We start from the raw sequence: 20,499 nt of genomic DNA, 5'->3' as shown, positions 1-20,499 counted from the left end.
AGCAAGAACTGAGGAAGCAATAATAAGACTGTACTCTGTATCTTCCCTCCAAATGATCCTAAACAATGTCGAGCTTAACCTTTGATGTGCCTGTAAGAAATATGTCTCTGTGTTGCTGAATGCTATTTGAAGCAATGAGATGTCATCATCAGTAACTGAGAAGCAAGAAGTGCACCCTCCAGAACATGGAGAAGTCACATTCTTTGTCCAGAGAGGCCCAACACTAGGACATGGAAGGAGACCAAGTGAGGCAAACAGTTGTTGGGACACAGTTTTATTTGATATTTTGCCCTCCTCCCCCCACCCTCACCCAGCTCTGCACTCCACTCGCTCAGTCTCCCTGCTTCACCCTGCTGTTTCTCCATTCCCCTCCCCATTCTGCTCATCCCATTTCCAACAGCCAGAACCAAGCCACATAGATAGCCAAAGATGCCTGATACAGCCAAAATGCTAAAGAATTCGTACCTGAGGGCATGAGAAGCCTCCTTAACTTTCAGGACACTGGAGGGTCCTTTACAAAGAGCTTTTATTCTGATTTAAACTGTTCCTATGGGTGAAGGATCCAAATGTACAGAATAACCATAATAAGCAAATGAGTTTTCCAATATTGTCTCCAAACGACACAGAAAATGTGATAGCTAATGGTCAGAACCTACCTCCAGTGGTGTGGGTAGCCATTTGGTGACCACAAATGTCCTATTTTACTTCAACATATTTATATCCTCTGTCTGCAATTACCCACACATGAAACTCTTTTACTCAGGCTCAGTTCTTCTTTTGACCTCCTTTTACAGGGGCTATGAGAGGTTTTATTCCCCCAAATAAACTAAAAGCTTCATGCACTGATCACTATTCCAACCAAAAGCATACAGTGTATTAACAAACAGAAGTCAGCTTACAGAGAAAACTTTTGTATATGACTCAAAAGAAAGCCCAGATAGAACTGACAATGATAGATGATCTCCCCTGTGACAGTCGAGAATAATGCAGTCTCACCTTTATATCACGGAAAAACAACAATAGATATTTAAATAATCATTTAAATTTAAATGCCTGACACAAGGCAGGTTTCAGCTCTGTTCTGTCACACATCTTTCTGAAATCTTAAATGGCTGTAATGTGAGGTCTTCTCTTTTGCTTTGCTCACGAACAAAAGCGTTGTAATGGAAGCTCCAGTGTATGTGTTATCAGTAAAAGGTTCTCTCAAGGGAAATTAAGTGAAAGGACATTTTTCTTGTCTTCATGTTTGACATTCAGGAGTAGAGACGAGATAAGGTAGGCACAGGAGTCTTTCAAAAGAGCACCAGATAGCAATGGCAGCATTTCATAAGGACGTGAACCGTTCATCATCTGCTGCAAAGACTCCATTAACGTGGCCTGTTTTTAAATCCAGTGTTTCGCAAGGAATCCCATTTTCTATTGTTACTGTCACTTCGCCTTTCTCTTCTAAATTTTCTCTCTCTGTTGACTCTTTATTCTTTCTAAAAACAAGGAAGAGAAAATTGTCTTATTCTATTGACCTGCAGCACTCCACCAAGATTTCACAGACAGAAAACTGCACACTTAGTCAGAAGTTCACTGTAGGTTATGTACTGAAAGGCATAAGCTGTTGTAGAAGCTCCCCAGCATTATTTGCTCTTATATTGACTTTAGCTGCATTAGCTCACGACCACCTGCAAGTGCAAAAGCAGGCAGCCACGTTCAAAGCCTCTTTGCTGTTGTAAACACACCAGTGAAGGCAGGAGGCTTTTACTTTCTGGGGCAGGAAATTCGGGTTTAAGTGTTCTGAGATCAGGATTGGGAATCAGAAAACCTGGAGTAAAAATGTTGTAAACATGTTATACATATCACTTTGGCTCCTTGTTCTGTAAAATGACATAAGGGTAAAGCTGGTGTAGGATAAAAGGAAAATGGAAAAAACCTCTCGATCTGTTTTTGCTTGATGTCAGAAAAGACTGCCCTACACATCTAGTCTGTTATGTATGTCAGAGATTTCACCTAATTGATCTGGATAAACTAAGATGTACTTTTTAGAAACAGATCAGCTTTTGACTGAGGCCTCCAGGGATGGAGATCTGGGCACACTCAGATTCCCTGATGATCCTCTCCAGAAGTCAGGCACTCTCAGCACTGTAAATCTGCACTTCTAGTTCTAACTTCATTAATAGCCACCTTCCAACTCAGTATCTTATTATACTTCTGTTTTCTAGACTAAACAGTTGCATGGCTTTCATTTTTCTGTGCCACAGTTCTCACAACACTATATTAAAATAATAAATAAAATTACCTAAAATGAAAACCACAAGAAGGCATTATACAGAAATATCAGTCAACATGTCACAGCGTTCCTTTAATTCCAGATTTATTCTAACCTTGAGATCTCCTAGTTCATAGTGGAAAAATGTTCTGTACTTTACAACCTGCAGCATCAGCGGTTTCAGAGGATAAGAAACTCAAAGGTCAGCTCTACTGCTTCTTCCTATCCCGCAACATATACTGTAACAATCTGACTCAGGACAATCATAACAACCTGACTCAGTATAATTGTTAATAACAGTGATATTAAGAATAATAAAATTTTATTGGCCTTTGGGAGATTCTTTGCATTACAATCCTGCTAAAAATAAATGGCGGGGGCGGTGGCAACCTCTGGCTACCCCTTCTGCTATTGCAGTGATGAAAGGAGAGTTCTTGAACAGAAAGTGTAGACAAAAAACAGAAACAGTACTGAGGTGCAGATTCAACAGAAAAGAGAGAGGTAGAAGATGTGTAGAACTTGTTGCTGTAGTAATTTGAAGAAGCTAAGAATTGTTGAGTTCAAGGGGAGACTCAGCAAGTCAAGGGAAGTGAAAACATTACGGGTTATTCAAGGTGTATACATCGAATCAAGCTCAGGAGGGCCTTCAACTGCAAAATAGGTGCTTGGAGAGTAATAGAGGGAAGCCCTGCTAAAAATGGGATGTAGGGGAGAGGGATATGCCTCAGTCTAAGCCAGCATAGCCAGTAAAGAAGAATAGAAACAGAAATGAATGGAATGGGATGGAATGGAATGGAATGGAATGGGATGGGATGGGATGGGATGGGATGGGATGGGATGGAATGGAATGGAATGGAATGGAATGGAATGGAATGGAATGGAATGGAATGGAATAGAATAGAATAGAATAGAATAGAATAGAATAGAATAGAATAGAATAGAATAGAATAGAATAGAATAGAATAGAATAGAATAGAATAGAATAGAATAGATCGGTTCGAAGGGCCCTACAAAGATTGCTGCATTCAACTGCCTAACCACTTTAAGACTGACTCAAAAAAACAGTCCTGCCCTGCATATGTGCCAAATCTATTAGTAGGGAGGGAGGTGTCATATCGCTGTTGTTAAAGGAGAGCAAACATGAAATTATATCTGATCTAACTTGCTGTAAAGTCAATAGCTATAATCACATGGAGCTCTGCTAATGACTTCAAGCTGCAAGCAGCTGGGGCCTGGATTTTCACATGTTGGCAGTGATGCAGAGTGAAAACCTAATTAAGAAAATCTTCCAGTTCAAGAAATGATGCACAGGTCTAACTCATTACTGATACTCTATTAGAGGTCTATCATATGCTTCCTTGCTACCTGAGTACAAGCAGGCTGCAGCATGCCACTTTGTGCTTATTTCAATTGAGGTATTTAACTGGTATTTTAAAGACCAGTAAAGACAAAATTCCAGATTTATGACAAATTAACACTGTCCTTCAGACAAGATTTCCAGTACAGCTTACTAGGCATCATAGCTGTCAGCTCCAATCAGGTTTCCAGGAAAACTCATTACCAATGTGCTGTAGGCTTTTCACAACTTGTCACATACTTTGGTACCTGAAGAAAAGGTGAGAACTTCTGAAATTCTCCTCCCTTCTTCCAAAAAGCCAAATAGTCCAGACCATCCCTTTCACCTCACCAGTCTTTCCAAGAGTAGAAGGAACAAATACGTACTTGTTTTACCCCCCTCTCTCCCTCAGCTCTGCTGTCAGATGCCATTAATTTGAAAGGAGTGTTAGAAATCAACCGTGGGTGACCCTGCCCTGAGGAAAGACTGCATAAAGACACAGTAGGAAGACAGAGAGGGGAGTGAAAGGAGTGTAACAGAACTGTTCAAGCTCAGTTGAGCTACTTTGATAACAGAAAGGGAAAATGATGTCTTTTAGCCTGATATAAAGCACAAGGGATTATTTTAGTTAGAAAAATAAAAATCAAGGCTAATTAACATAATTTATTTATATGTTAGATGTTCAAAAACCCCCTTTGAGCTGGACGCTGCACAGATTCATATAACCACAGTACTACACGGGCACACAGAGGGCAGGTATGGACTCCAAGAAGAAACATTATCCTCCAGTTTTACAGACAAGTTTGCATGGATTCGGGGGATGAAATAACTCAGCCCACGTCACATGGAAGACTGCAATAGGACTTAAAATATACATGGATCTCAAGTACCTGTCCAGTCTCTCTCTGCAACAGCAAAGGGGGTTCACAAATTCATGGAGCTTTTCCAAATGCAAATATAATTGAAAGGACTCAGACTGTATCTCTCTCTCTGAGCACTACTTATCCCTCATAATAAGTGCTGTTCTTCTGAGATCTCTTAATGTTGTTTTTCAGGATGATAACAAGGCAGAAAGGAAAAATCTCAGCAATGTGTTATTTTTCACATATAACTCCATTGCCCTGATATATCTGGGGATGCAGTTCACAGTACACTTAATAATTTTAGTACCACCTAGTTGTTAAAAAAATAAAACAACATCAAAAAAACCTTCTTTTTTCCAATTCCTCTCTCATTCTACTATGATTCAGTTGCTGAAGTCACAGTGCTGCATTTATCTCATCTTCATGGTCGCTGAAGACATGGTAGATCACTATTCACTCTGAAGAGAAGTTGCTCAGCTACTACTCATTCCCAAGGCAGGATCTCACTTTAAGTGAGAAATTTCCATTCCTTATTCCCAGATCTGAGCCAGTGGAGATGAAGAGATAAAAATATCACCTAATAACCTCTGGCCTGCTTCAACCTGCTCACAGCAGGCTGGACCCACATTCACAAAAGGAATGAATGACTTTCTCTGTTTCGCAAGTGCTGCCACAAGGCAGAAACTGAGAGGAAAAAAATGAGTATCTCTTTTCTACCCTACAGCCAAACAGCATACACCCAGGCTCACAGTGAGATTTGGTAACGCACCTGTGAAGGTTCCTTAGGCTCATCAGTGTGACAATCAGGATGTGAGTGGTAGCTGATATGATGCTCCATTTCACAGGGTAGGGCTTCTTCAGCCATATCTTAATCATTATTGTGTCTTCTACTTAGGCTTCTCAAACTACAGCAGCATTTTTTTAGCCATGCCAGGTTTTGACACTACAGCCTTGGAAAGGGCGCAGTCACTGACTGCCTGCTCTCACTTGGTAGCTATTTGGCTAGTCTGTGAGAGGAGATTCACCTACAGCAGTCTAAACACTGAGAAATATGACAGCAAAACTCTTTGAAAAGCTATTGTCTCTAATTAGATAGCTGTTAGGATCAGGTTTTTATCCTCCTTGTTTTCTCAGTATACTCCAGCATTACTTAGGCATCTAGTTCACAGCTAATAAAACATAAACCTTACCCTCAGCAAAGAGCACAAGGGCTCTTTAACTATGGATGGAGCAGGGATACACCAGGGATGAACCTGAGGTAGATTTGCTAGTGTGCAGTTAAACCAAAAGAAAAGCTAAGCTGCTTACTTCTTGCGTTGCTGAATCCCTGAAACAACGAGGAAAACAATTCCAGCCACAATGAGAGAAAGAACAACACCAAATACAATAAGCCAGACAGGTGTGGAGGGCTCAACAGGTGGTGACAGAGTTGTGGATATCTTCAGGAACTGCAATGTTTTGTCACTCAGAAGGAAGGCGCTGTTGATTCTGTTCCGGTTCATCCTTCATAGAAACACAGAAAACATCACAACACTTTAAAATGATATTTTATAAATAAAATAAAATAAAATAAAATAAAATAAAATAAAATAAAATAAAATAAAATAAAATAAAATAAAATAAAATAAAATAAAATAAAGGAAGAAAAAAAATACTTTCATTTACATGCTGCAAGTCTGGTGGGATTTAATTTGATCTAACAGGATGTTGGCAGATTGCACAGACCTTCACTTTAGCATAGATCTTGTCAGTAATCCATAGACAAGTGTCTAATAGACGAAGTGCTTGAGAACACGTGTTTACAGGGTGTTGAACATCAGAGTGGCAGATATATTTATATGAAAAACTGGAAAACGCTGATGAGATGTGAAGTAAAGTAAACTAGTGGTTTCTGGTTTGGACTACATGCTGAAGACAATAATCTGTAATGGTGGCTGTGACATCTTGTTCACACAGCATTCCACAATTGCACGGCACTGGTAGATCTACCATGCAGTGCTCAGAGGATTTTATCACTGCCACTTAGTTCCTCAAACTGAACTGTACTGAATGTTATTGGCATGTACGTCTGCTCTTGCTGCTGGAGATTTTCTTAGATTCATAAGGCACTGATTATGCTTTAGTCCAGAAGAATCCATCCCCATTGCCAAAACGCCTTTTTCTACAGGATGTACCTAAGTGGATTTTGCACTTTTTTTTTTTTTTTTTCCATCATGAGAAACTGTCAATTTGAGAAATACAGTTTTTCAAATGAATAGTACAACTTAGAGCCTTGAATGGGTATCTTCAGTATCTTCAGCCACATTCGATACTTTGGAACATTTGCAGTAACTTCCAGATCTGAATCTAACCAGCCTTGAAAGGCTTTAGCAGCATCTTTCATTAGCTTTTGCAAAATGCCTCAAAGCTTTGATAAAATATATTACACATATTGGTCTTGAGAGATTTTGGTTGCAGTTATAAAACTCACCCTCTTTATTGTATACAATTCAATTAATTTACTGCAGAGCTAGTATTTCCTAAGAAATATTCCTTGTAAGATATGTGGGAAACAAAAGTAAGACTCTTGCAAATTCCTTTCTTGGAAATCATAATGTTGACTATCTTTTAAGCAGGAAGTTCTTACCCTTAACAGAAAGCTAGCCCTCCCGGAGAGGACTGGAAGCCATGGCATATTATAAGACTCATTATAAGGTAAGCTGCCTGTGATTTAAAGAGATTTTCATCCTTATTAATATAAATGATTCATTGTTAGCAGCCGAAGTAAGCATTATTAACCCTCATCTAAGGGCCAGAGTTAAAGAATTACGTGCCGGAGCACATTCAGGTAACTACAGGTGCAGATGTGTTTGTATATTCATAAATATCTCGTGTATATTTATGCAAGATCTTCGGACTCATATAGAGCTCTGAGAAGGTTGCTTTCTTTGTTCTTTGTTTCTGAAAGAAACTCAGAAAACAAAATCCAGGTCTGTGGGTAGCATTCTTACATGATACTGTAGTTTAAAGAATTAGAATAATAGTTTAGTATGGAAGTCTGCCATCAGGAGCAACAGAATAAAGAATGTAGCTTTATGGACTATTTTATTTCTTCTTTCTAAGTTAGACAGGAATTATTATTATTTTTTAAATAGCATATTCTTCCTTATGGGATGAAAGACAACAGTTAAAAAACCAAACATTCTATAATAGCATCCAATTTCTCCAGCAAAAAAGGGCACAAAAAAGACTTAAATAAATCTGCTTATGCTTCTGAATGATTCAAAGAATAACAGAAATGCAAAAAAAACCAACAAAAAACCTGCATTCCAACACTCTTAGAGAGCTTCGGTGAATAAATAATCTGCTTCCTCTACTAATGCTATGAAGCTATTGTTTGGTGTCTCTGTAGGAAACAGTTTAATCTACTCATAAGCTTAAAAGTTAATCTTTCCAATAGAAAGCATAGTCATTCATCAGGAATTAGGTATTACACCTCTATAGAGGTAACATGAATTTTCGAGACAAAGTACAGAATGTCTAAAAACAAAGAGGTCTGTTTTCTACTCAGCGCTCAAGAAAGATACATGAGTTATGCTGCTTGTGGGAGTCATCCCCATAAGCCCCTTTTGCAGCTTTGACAGACCATCAGAGTCAGATTACTGCTTTTTTTTTTCTCCTCTTCAGCTCTACACTCTTTATTCTTATTGGCTAGAGAATGCAATATTGAGTAGAAACTGAACTGATTTGTATCACACAGTATTTTGTACAAGTAATGCTCAGCTACTATAGCGACTGGCATTCCAAAAAGTGCTGGTATGACAGCAATGTGAGTATAAGACTATTTAAGCCAAACTGAGACGCAGCCAATTCTTTTCATGAGTAGTTCACTTGCCCTTCTCATGGAAATGTTTATTTCTACACTAAATCTGAAAATCTGTACTTACAAGCACCAAAGTGAGCCTGTGGTCACTAGCCTTGGCATAGAAGTTCACATGGCATGCAGTGAACATGAAATAACATAAATCTAACCCCCAAAAGATGGAATTCTGTCATCTAGCGAATAAGGCTCTCTCACTGGGAAGTGTAGCAACTACAGACAGCAGTATTTCTGCTATGCACATGACAACAAAATTACAGCCCAAGCTCCAGGAAGGGGCTAGCTTTCACCTAAAGCTCCAATGTTAAGAGAGATTCTTTCTAAAGTTAGGAACCAAAACTCACAGACATTGAATTCCATGAAACTATGGAATCATTCTAGCCACTCATGCCTGAAAGAGTACTAACCCCTTGGTGTTTTAACTACTTAGATTAGATTGGTCCCTAAAGAGGCAGAGAGCTCATTTGTGACCAGAGAAGATCCATCCTCAGTCAGCAGGGAAGGAGAGGCTGCAGTATTAGCAACTGTACCTGATGGCTGCCTCTACCTCACTTCCCGGAACAGTTGTCGTGTTTTTGGAGGAATCAGTGACCACAAACCAAAATGACACCCGATCCGTCACATTGCAGAGCAGCACGTTGGAAATTCTGCAGGTGGTTGAAACAGAAATTATTGAAATATTTAGTAGTTTTCTAAAGTGGGGAAGAAGATAACCATCCATGCTCAAGAAAGAAACATCATCCGTGGCATTTCTCATTCCTCAGTACGGCTAAAAAAATTTAAGCTCATTGAGACCAAATGTGAGTCTTCAAATGATTTCTAAATCTACTACAAACTTGCCTGGTCTTGGACATACATTTAGCGTAATGAAATGAATAATAATAATAATAATAACAATTATAACTAAGGAGCTAGACATGGTTGATGTCCCATACAATTTTCAAGTGAGTGCAGTCCTCCTATAGGGAACACTTTTATGGAGGAGGAAAGGAAACCAGCAGGGATGGAAGAACAAAGAAATTGACATTATTCTCTCTGACATCCTTCTGCACTCTCAGGCACAGAGTGGAGTCAACAGGCTAAATATAAACATCATACTGGCACTGGCCTGTGCCCTCTGGTTTGTGCTATGACATATTTATCTCATGTTTCAAGAGAAGATGACTTGGTTTTACATGAAGTTAACAGCAAAAGGCCACAGGCATGAAGCTTCTCATGGCACACTATATAAAAAGAGAGCAGAATATCTCTAAAATGTGTTTCTTTAGAATCTCGTGAACTTGTAATCTACCACTAATACTAGTGAAAGATGGAAATATAATTAGAAATATCTCACAGAATGACATCATCATAAGTATTTAGACTAAAGAATTGACTACTAGTACAGGTGTAATATAAATAAATAGTGACTAATTATAGATGGTGTCCTCGTGTTCTTCTGTCTATTCCAATTTTACTCACACAACTAACAAACCAGCCAAACATGTGTGATATACAGCAGCTGCTGTAAAGGCACTATTTACTACAGCATGGCAAGGAAAGTAATATGCATCATAGAAAGATACCTGAAGTGTTACGAATTGAAAGACAGAGAGCTAGAGTGATAACAGTGGAAAAATAATAAAACTCATTCTATATCATTAGAAATAACCCAAAGACTTTGTCTCAGAATTCAGATTTACTGGCCATATCCAAGTAGTGAGCAGATATTCCAATAGCCCATGACTCAGGATGAAGACCATTTTTGCTTCCAGGGAGCAGCCCAAACTTTGTTTATGCCTACCATCTGCCTGGCCACAAGCGCAGTAAAGTTGCCCTGTCTTGTATCTTCTAATTAACTACAGGGATGTTTGTAATGCCCATTACCATCATGGGTTTCAAGGTTTGATTTGTCCATCACCAAAATGCAAGTTTTAACATTTCTTTTCCAGCTTCTGAGCCTTCTCAGGGTGACAGATTCCCTACGGAAAGCAGTGACCTGTTGTGTAGTGCCATCTGCTGGCTAATTATAAACGTAATTAAATGACTGCCTGAAGAGCAGAAAGCTCAGAGTAGGAAAGAATGTAAGGCAGAAGATGTTACCCATAAATGCAACAACAACAAACAAAACAACAACAACAAGATAGAGATAGCAGTTAAGGCAGGACAGGCATTGGCTTGTTCACAATAGTTCACTCTTGATATTTTGTGGAAATACTTTGCCTATTGTTGCCGTGTGAGACGTACAACAGCCTATTGCTATAAGCTTCTTTTTTGGGTGGTGGTTCAGGTATCAAAGAGTTTGGGAAGGAAAACCTTTCATTTACAGCAAAGGTATACATTCCACAGAGACATGCAATAAAATGGAAAGCAATGATTTTGCAGAGTTGAAATACCCACTTTTACCTCTCTGGAACATGAATTTTGCAAATACGGATAATTTTCCTGGATAAAAGAGGAAAGCCATCCTCTGGGATTTTAAAAGATGTTCACATCAGTTTTCTGGCAACAGCCAGAAGATAAAAGTAGATTTATTCCTCTCAAAATAAAAGCAAAGCACAAAATTTACAGGAGGGGGAAAAAAGAATCTACTTTTAGTTGGTGGCTGACAAACTCTTGCTGACTTCACAGAATATCTGAAATTGTATCTGCAGAGGAAGTTTTCCATCAGGAGAATTTATAACAGTAGGATCTAAATCTTCACACTGCCGCAGCTCTTAAACGTGGAATTCCTGTGATGCGCTCAAAAACCGATCCAAGTAGAAAATAGGTGTGTGCATTCCTCTATAAGCGTTCTCAAAAAGTGGGGAGTGAACAGAGCTCATTCTCCCAACAGGAAGATGCATTTGGACTCTAAGGAGTGGCAGAACATGCTGTAATTCTCTACAGCCTCATAGACTCAAAGGGACTCTTAAGAATGAGGTCATCCCTACAGCACCCAGTCTTTCAGTATGACATAGAGCAGGCAGTCATCACTGGGACAGTGTGTCTGTCTATAGAAGGAGCAGAATTGTGCAGCACAGCTCACACTAAGATATGGAAATTTTGCCTCCTTTCTGCTCCCTGTTGTGCCTAAAATCTTGCTGGATTATCAGCATCTAAAACCCAGCTTCACTGCCACTTTTCATTAGCAGAATCTGAATGCTGCAAATCCTTCCAGGCTCCAAAAAGAATAACACTGTTCACAAGAAGTTCAAAGAGGATTGCGCAAACACCAAAATGGACTAGTTCAACAAGCACCAATGGGATCATTCCTTTGCAGCAGGTATGCTTTTTATTTTTCTCCTTATGCTATATGAACATAGGTTTGATTCAAAGCTTGTTGAAGTGTTAGAAAACCGTGCCTTTACACTGTTTAGGTTTGAAAAACTTGACTTTTTAATGCACTTTGCAAATAAAGTGTATTTATAAGCATACGTATGGACATCTGTTTATTTCCTTAGCTGATTATGGACTTTCACCACAGGGATTTTAGGATAGGTGTAGTATCAAAATGACAGGATCCTGGTCCTGGTATTCCCAGCCCAAAATCAAGCTCCTTTCCTATATGCAAGTGAACACCAGTGAGGAGAGGGCAGGAAATCCTGAAAAATCCTTGGCTTGAAACAGCATTGTTGATCCTTATGGAGATATAGAAGATTACTTAGGGATAAGGAGAGCTGCCGGAGACTCAAGGGGCACTGGGCATATATGGTGGCCATTAGCTGGAGAAGCACTGGCCCTGAGACCCCAGTGAATACCTCTGTCTGTCCAGAAAATGCCAAGCCTCTTCCCACCTAGTGCTGAACACGTGTTCTCTCAAATGTGCCTTTGTTTTCCTTCCTGTTGGGACTGGCAGCCACGAGCTCACCTCAACACAACAGCTTTATCTCTAGAACTTTATTTTGTTGTTCTAAGTGGTCAGAATATTTTTAAAGTACCAAAAATACCTATCTTAGGAGGACAGATAATGCTGATGAAATTCTGGTCACTCCATGATGAAAATGGCAGCTTTCCTACATACAAACTGGGGGAAGATACACAAAAGCAAATCCTTTCATTTAAATGTGAGTGATCACATTCTTTCTACTCTAAAGATTAACGAATCTCAAACCCAAAAGAGATGCATATTATTTCAAATGAGTCACAGATTAGAAAAAGAAGAGTTAGCAACAGGCTGTAGACGATCATCTTTTAACACTGATAGATCAAAGGTTGGCTTAGGTAGTTCCTGAATGTATGTGCTGAGAGTGAATCAAAAGGTCATATAGAGAACACGAAATAAAGGATTTGTATTTCTCAACTGCAAATCATACTTTTATTTTATCTGCATTAATAATTACTGAGTAATTCAATGGATTGCGTCTTTTTCCTGTTTCAAACAACCTTGAATTTATCAAACCTTTCAAACATTAAACACGGCTCCATGATTTATTAAAGTTTAGTTTAGAAATTAACTTTAGAAAAACTGAGATACGGCGTTCATGATACTTTTACATCTCACGAAGAAAATTTGCTGGTATTTACCTGTAAAAATGCCTGTAGCATAAACACTAGATTAAAAACTCCACCTAACCAGCAATTTAGCAGAAAAACTGTTTAGTGACCAAAGGTATAAGATCTCACTTGGTCTATGGCATAGCAAGACTCTTTGGGATCAAGGTTGAGTACAGTCTGGGATTTACCTGCCTTGTGACTATGAGGGGTACTTGCCTTTTCTCTAAGTTCCCCTTGTCTACGTTCCCACTCCTGCTTCTCTCTTCACCATCCTGCCAGCTCCTGCCACTATCCACACCAGTTATGTGAGAGTGCTGCTCCAGTACGCTCTGCAAGCTGCTGTTCCCTCCTGGATGAGGAGTGCCCCCACACTGCCATTCCCACTGCAAAAGGACTGGAGATGGACCGTGCTCCTTTCTCTGTACCCAAATGCCTCTTGCCAACCACAGTGCTAGGAAAGAGGAATGTTATTTCCAGAAATGGAAACAAGAATGTTATTTGGGGTATACTGGGCAGTCAACAAGCTCTCTGTCACAGAAGGAAGACTCTGAGGTCTCATGAGATCTGGGAGAGACCTACAGATAGGAAAATCTTCAGACTGCTGCCTAATAAGTTTTAGAAGATACCAGAGCTGCACAGCAGTACTTTGGCTGTCTACATATGACCCTAAAGGCATCTGAAAGTCCCAGAAAAACTATCAGTTTTACCATCAAGATACACCCTGGCAAATTATAACCCAGGAAGAAGTCCTGTACTGTGTTAGAAGCAGCAAAAGATGCCCACACTCATCTTTTTGCAAATATCGTACTGACTTCTTTGAAAAACTTAGCAGCAAGAAGGTATTGATGCATGCAAGCCGACCTCCAAACCAGAGTAAGACTGTCATTATTGTAGTTGTCCATAGGAAAATTTGTCTTGGGAGGAGTTTAGCGAGCACAAATGTTGTGACTTCCCAGAGCACATAAAGAAAACATCCATTAAAATTTTAACTCCTTTCATACTTTCATACTTGACTTTTTCCCATTCCTACACCAAACTTCCTAAAATTAGTTGAGTCTGCAGACAGCTGCAGTACTTGAAAAGGGTGAAGCTCACTGGCATGTAACATAGGATTTTGTCATGTAAAAGCATCATGGCTTTGAAGGAGGAGGAACAGCAGAATAATAATTTTAGAAGGAGGACCTGGGATTAAATGGATATGCAGAAGAAAGCTTTTATGGATCAGAGATGAATGAAAACTCTCGTGAAAACCTGGAAAAACAAACAAACAAACAACAAAAACAACCCTGCATAGTAACCTTTAATTAGCTGGTATCTTGTACTCATTTTTGCAGGCGTGCAGAGGGAACATACTTGACTATTTTTGTTAATCTTGGTGTAATGGCTCCTTGCTCAAATGAGACACCTTCCAAGGAATACAAATAAAACAGCAAGGAGCAAAACACTTCTGTGACATGGAGCGGGGAGAGCACCTTCTATTTAAGAGAAAATGCAGCAGCCACAATAATCATCACATGACTAAAGATAACTAATGTCTTTGCAAATATGGAATATGCTTCATCTGATGCATTGCTGGCCTGAAGCAGTTTTTCAGAGAGTAAATTGAAAACCTTATCCTCATTAGCCTACCAGAGCCATAAATCTTTCCTTTTAGATTGAAAAATGGTGAAAAAATAACAAGCCTCTAGGAATACACTCACGAGGTTTCTTGTTTAAGAAAGAGAAGAACATACTGAAGAAACAGACTGCTAAATGGTCTGCTGATCTGGCATCTAATTTCATAAGTTGCAATGATCAGAAGCCTGAGAAGAATATTCAGTGCCTTAGGGTAGGTTTAATCCCCAAACCAATTAATGGCTGATCTATGTCTGAACTGCAACATATGAAACGTTCTGACATTAGGTAACTCAGCCACTGTAATATCAGAGATGGATATTCCTTAGCAGAACTCCAGTGCAGCTATCCATTTTCCAGCCCTCTGGGTCAGCTCATCCTCAGCACACAGCTGAAGCTGAACACCAAGTAAATGTGCACCAAAGCTGCTTTATTCAAGGATCTGTACCACACTGTTCAGCCTTGCTGATGGACCCCTGATCCTCCTCTCAGTGTGGTAACCAGAAGTTATTGTGTCTTATGGCCAGATTCTGATAGAGTAAATTAGCACAGCCCCACTGAAAGCAGCAGAGCGGACACTGGTCCAAAGACTGAATGCTGCTTCAGATACAGAGTGCAAAATTTAACATATAACCGAGTGCTGAAGAAATACACTGGCACATTCAGCTTTTAGAAGCTGTAAATAATGATCTCTATACATCAATACAGCAAAGGATGGTCTGCTACATGCAGCACTGATAACTACAATGCAAATCATAGTAGGTACTTACTGAGTTGTGCTCTTGCTGGAGTATCTTCTCATTGCAAAAGCCATCATTGCTTTGAAGAGGTATTCTTCATTTGCATCCCAGGCATACTGTAAAGAAAGATGGAAAGTCATCAGTGCTCCAGTGCTGGCAGGACAGAGGGGTAAAGGAGACACTGAACTTGAAGTGCCATATAGATCAAGAAAATTAATAGACTAATTTACTGTGCTATGAAAATAAATTCCTACCTAGTATTTGGTGTGCAGAAGCAACTTTTCCAAACGTTTGTTGTAAAGTGCAATGCAAAATGAAAGGAACTTTTCCAAAAACTGAACGAATTGAATGCGGCCAAACTGAAGATGTAAAGCTTCTTACATCAAAGACCAGGCTTTTCACCAGAATTCTCCCAATATAACTGCACCCGTGGCTTTGCCTCTTTTGCTGAATGAGCCACACTGAAGAAGGTTTAAATCTACTCTCAAAGACTTCTGCCAGTAAACAAAAACGATAATGTTGAAGGCAGGCTCTGGGAGATTGGTGTCAGGACACAAGGAAAAATAAAAGAAAGAGATGATGGTCTCTTATTTCTGCATGCTGTTCTTATAATATGAAGATAGACTCAACTATGAATTACAACATCAAATCTGAGCCAAAAGAAAGCAAATAGAATCCTTTCTCCTTCAATAACAAATAAACTACAGGCTTCCAAAATGCTTCTGTGTTGTCTTGCTGAAAAATCATGCTGCTATCATTTCATATTTCTGAGAAACCTTTGCTAGGTTCCCCTGGGCTTTCATTCCCATAATTCAATTCTAATGACCAGCAAAAAATACACGTATTACATTTTTATAACAAGAGCCATGACCATGACGCACTGATTGAATTTACCCTTTTCAGCAGATTACAAAGATTAATAGTTCCTTGGAATGATATTAGTGGAGGTTCGATGCAGTTTTCTTCAGTCAATCAGAACACTAACCTAATCTTTAACTTTTAGCATTAAAAAAATCTGCACTGTAATCATCCAAACCAGAAACCCAACAGTGTGGATACTTAACCCTGTTGACGACCTGGGACTACTTTTTCATACTTCATAACATACTCAAAAAACAGGAGTAGACTAACCAAACACAACTGAAAATATGAAATCTTAATTCTGCTTTTTAAATTCTGATTTTGCATGTATGGAACTGCCGTAGAGAGAAGGAGGGACCTTACTTCCAGACACCAAGGCATATTTTGCTTTGATATTCTGGAGACTGGGAACCCGAATAGGGAAGGAGGCATCCATTTAAAGAGCAAAACGTCATGCCGATCATATTTATCATCCCTAAACAGATAAAGAGGGGTGAAATAGAAAAAGGTAGCTAAACTAGCATTAAAAACCATAGGCAGTTCTGGGAATCATGGTTCTGACTCACCACTCCTGCCTTGTGAAGAAAGAGAGGTAATTACTCTATGATGTGTGCCAGTCTAGGAGCTTAAACTGAAAGCAAAAGAGGGACAGTTTGAATAAAAATATTTAAAAGCTTGTATCTTGATCCCATGTCACTAAAGAAAACATGACAGTAATGTCAGCAATAAAGTTAAAAGAAAAAGAGACGATGTAGTAGAGGAAGAAATATAGGTATGAGCCATAAAACTATTTATCACGGTTTTAAATGCATCTGTATTTAAATAGATGGATGGTGAACAATGATGAAGCACACTCCCTTTCATGTTTACATGGACACAAATGCAATACAAGACTATCAAGTACGTGTACTTGGTATGTTTATGTTTAGTACACTACAGGTATATATTAGAGAAATGCATCACGCATCACATATGTTCAATGTGGTTGTCTTTGGCCCTTTAGAATTAACTGTCTACTGTTAATGCAACCAGTGACTAGCAGTCACTGTAGAAGCTGCTAGTAAATTTAATATCATCCTTGGAGAGACACAGTCCCATTAATCAACTTCCTTTTGTTTAAGTTTACTCCCACTGCATAGAAAGTAATGTCCCTGCCACATACATCCATTACTACCAAGTAACATGAAAACAGCTAGAAACTTCCTGTATCTTAGTTGATATTTTCATTCCACTGTGCTGAGAATAATATTAATACACCAAAAATGGCATTCCCTGCCTAAAAGTACAGCCCACATTGAGAACAAATGAAAAAAAATAGTGTTTGTCTGTGTTTGCATCACACAAAGTGCATGCTATGCATTAAATCACTTAGAAAACTATACTAATCTATTTCCTATGCTCCTGAACCAGAGTTATCCTGCCAGTCCTGCAGTGAAATGCTCATGTTATCAGTGTATTCTGCTGCTATCTAGGTTGAAGTGACTTGTAAATGAACAAAACAGAATTGAACAGCAAAGTATTACACCAAGATATTCCAAGCTGATTCTCTCTCATTGTGACACTATGACAGATTTACCTACACTATTATTTGCTAAAAATCAAAATCAAAATTAAAGTTTAACAAATTCTTAACCCGAAATGAATTTCAGTTTGATAACAATTTCAGTTTTCAGTTTCAGGTGTTGGCAAAGAAGACTGTGATGGCTCTCAAAAGGAACTATTAGTTGTGAAGTTAATAAATTCTTCATTATCCGTGGATAATTTTGTATGGCATCATACCTGTTTCAGCATGTTGTTCTAAAACATTGTTTAAGTTCTAGATTGTCTCATTTTCAGGCGATACATACATTTTGTTAAATGGAATAAACTACTATCTATCTACCAAAACCCAACGAAAAGTTAATAACAACAGTTATTGCTTTGTTGTTATTGCTGTTGTAATATAAAGTATCTTTGAGATTAATGATTTGTATCAGTCCCTTCTAGTGATGAAAAAAAACCCTGTAAATCATCAAACAAATCTCCTTTATTTTTCTCTAGTTGGAGAACTAAAAAATACACTAAAAAGTAGCACGGTTGGGAACAACCGTTTTTATTATTTCCTAAGGTTTTGAACCAAGATTAAAAAAAAAAAAAACAAACACAAAACTATTAGTAGTTCTTATAAGAAGTTTCATTAATGATTTTGACATATTTTCAGCCACAGGATGACACTATTATTTTAATAAATTTTTAAACAACGTGGGCTTTCACAATTTTTTTAATTAAAATCTCTTGCCCAAGAGGATTGACTTCAATATCAATTTCCATAGACAAATACTTTAGTAGGTATCTTGATTATTTCTTCTAAATTTATCTGGTTTATTAAGTTCCCGGTGGAATTAGGTCCCTGCTAATGTTAGCTTAAATTATCTAATATTTCAAGGTATTTTTAGAATGGCTTCTGAGGTCAGAAGGTGATTCTCATATGTCCAGTCTCTTCTAATACCTAATCCATGGCATTTTATTTTCCGGGGTTACTAACAATCAAACAATAGGCTTCCAGTGCAGGTGATCGTCCAAGATATTTCATACCTAATTTTATGCAGAGCCCTATAGCACACTGCAGATCTGCAGCAAGCATTCAATACTGCAAATGAAGTACCACGTTCTTCTGTATCTCATAGCGCTTCAGGACAGGAAGGACCATTTGGCCACCTGATTTCCAAAACTTCTGTGTATTACAGCCCCCTATTATTCATCCCAGCACTTCTACATGAAAGGATTCGAATCAAGAGAAAGCATTCAGTCCTCATGAGACTAACCTGTGCACCACAGGAAGAAAAGAAAGGGCACTATCTGAAACTTACATTAGTGGGGAATTGATCAGATATGCTTGAATGATCTCTACAGATCAGGCTTCTCTGAGAGCCTGACATAAAATCCCATTTCATAAAGACCTAACAATCTTTTCTAGCTTATCTTCTCAGCCATGCTTGACTTTACAACTAGCAGTCTCAAGCAGAAGTGGCTTTCCCAAAATACCGACTTCGATTTACGTGGTGTCCTTCATGCACAAAGTGCAGCATCATCTCTACTGGTTTTCCAGAAGGGGAGAAAAAAAGGACTTTGAGAGAAAATTATCTTTAAGAAAAGACAAGCTTTATGCTTCAGTACAAATGTCTTTTTAAGGAGCGGGCTGGTCAAATGTAATGACTTGAGAAGCCATTACAATTAATACTTCAGAACAAATTGCTTGTGCTGACTTCAGAAAATGTACAGTGTGTATTAGTTCTATTTTGACAGATATTTAGTTAGGAACAATATGTGAAGATACTTTACTTACTGCATTATCTCCCAAAGCTGTTTTGATACTAAGCCGTACTTTGAAAGCATTCTGTGCATCTGACACAAAGAGAAAAAAGGTAAACGCATTGATATTCAGACAAGATAGGATTTTAAATCATTTACTTCTCTAATAATTTTACTAACTCTAATAACTTTACTAACTAAAGTTGCCCTAGCAGATTAACTGGCTAGGAGAACCAGAAGCTAATAGCATGAAACATGCAGCAGCCCTACAGATTTTCAGTCAGGTTTACCACGACCTCATTAGAATAGGTAAGAACAACATCGGCACCTCATTTGCAAACTCAGAAAAGTGAATGCTCAGAGTTTCCATATTCAAACTGGAGGCAACCAGTTAGAACGAAAACATAAGAAGCTGACCGTTATGCAGGGATACACTCAGAGCTAAATTTCCCTCAGGAGCGGTGTGAATCAGCAGCTCCACAACTTACCTGGCTTGCAGAGCTCAGCAGAAGCAACAGAAACTATAGAGAAAGCAAGCAGCAAAACTCCTAACATCCTTTCAGTATGGAAAAGTTGAGGCTAAAAGAAGTAAGTCTCCCGTGCAAAGCACTCTTAAACTTTCTGTGACCCAGGATTAAAGCATCAGCAGCACAAGTAAGCAACCAAGCAAAAGGTTTAATAATTAACCCCCGTTATTTTAGATAAACGGGCACTAGAAACAAATGCCTTCTTTTCATCACTTACTGTCTTTCTCTTTAGTAAAAATAAAACACAATGAAATAAAATAATTTAAAAAAAAAAAAAAAAAAAAAAAAAAAAAAAAAAAAAAGACTGTAATAGGTTTTTAATTCTCCTTCTCCCTTTTTGGAATAATGCAAAGCATTACACAGTGATAAGTTCCTGTTTCCCCCCCCCCCCCCCCCCCCAGGCGCACGCACCTGAATGTCTGAGCTATCCAACACCAGACCAGCCTGTAGCTCTGGTGGCCAGAGAGCACATATTACTCACAGCATACATGGTTCACTTGCCCCCACACTGCATCAAAAAAAGCTTCTGAGACATCTCTTTGAGCTAAAATCATTTATAAACACAGAGAATTGCTTCCTTCCTGTTGGAGGATCCTGACAGTAATAACTGGAATGTGAGAATGTGCAATGGAAAGACTATGTAGGGAAGCAGGTATGCATAGTTCATAAAGACATATTCTAGTTCTGCTTACATGA

The 20,499-nt window shown here is 38.7% G+C and overlaps 1 protein-coding gene across 1 annotated transcript; it reads right to left on the bottom strand.

Annotated features, from left to right (window-relative positions):
• Positions 1–260: 260 nt before the first annotated feature.
• Positions 261–19,901, bottom strand: CLTRN (collectrin, amino acid transport regulator). The gene is made up of 6 exons (XM_072355059.1): positions 19,765–19,901; positions 19,311–19,369; positions 15,155–15,240; positions 8,846–8,962; positions 5,765–5,959; positions 261–1,481 (listed from the first exon to the last, which is right to left on the bottom strand). Exons 1-6 carry the CDS (start codon positions 19,829–19,831, stop codon positions 1,325–1,327), a joined length of 681 nt encoding a protein of 226 aa, XP_072211160.1. The 5' UTR covers positions 19,832–19,901; the 3' UTR covers positions 261–1,324.
• Positions 19,902–20,499: the final 598 nt, after the last annotated feature.

This window comes from Excalfactoria chinensis, chromosome 1 (assembly GCF_039878825.1).
Source record: "Excalfactoria chinensis isolate bCotChi1 chromosome 1, bCotChi1.hap2, whole genome shotgun sequence".
Taxonomy (NCBI): Eukaryota; Metazoa; Chordata; class Aves; order Galliformes; family Phasianidae; genus Excalfactoria; species Excalfactoria chinensis.
Note: the sequence above shows the minus strand (reverse complement) of the source record. Positions and strands in the feature narration are given on the sequence as shown.

Coding starts and splice junctions, on each gene's coding strand:
- CLTRN (XM_072355059.1), bottom strand. CDS start 19,831: ATGTTAGGAGTTTTGCTGCTTGCTTTCTCTATAGTTTCTGTTGCTTCT. Junction 19,370..19,764: donor TGCTGAGCTCTGCAAGCCAG/GTAAGTTGTGGA, acceptor TCTTTGTGTCAG/ATGCACAGAATGCTTTCAAA. Junction 15,241..19,310: donor CAGCTTTGGGAGATAATGCA/GTAAGTAAAGTA, acceptor CTTTCTTTACAG/TATGCCTGGGATGCAAATGA.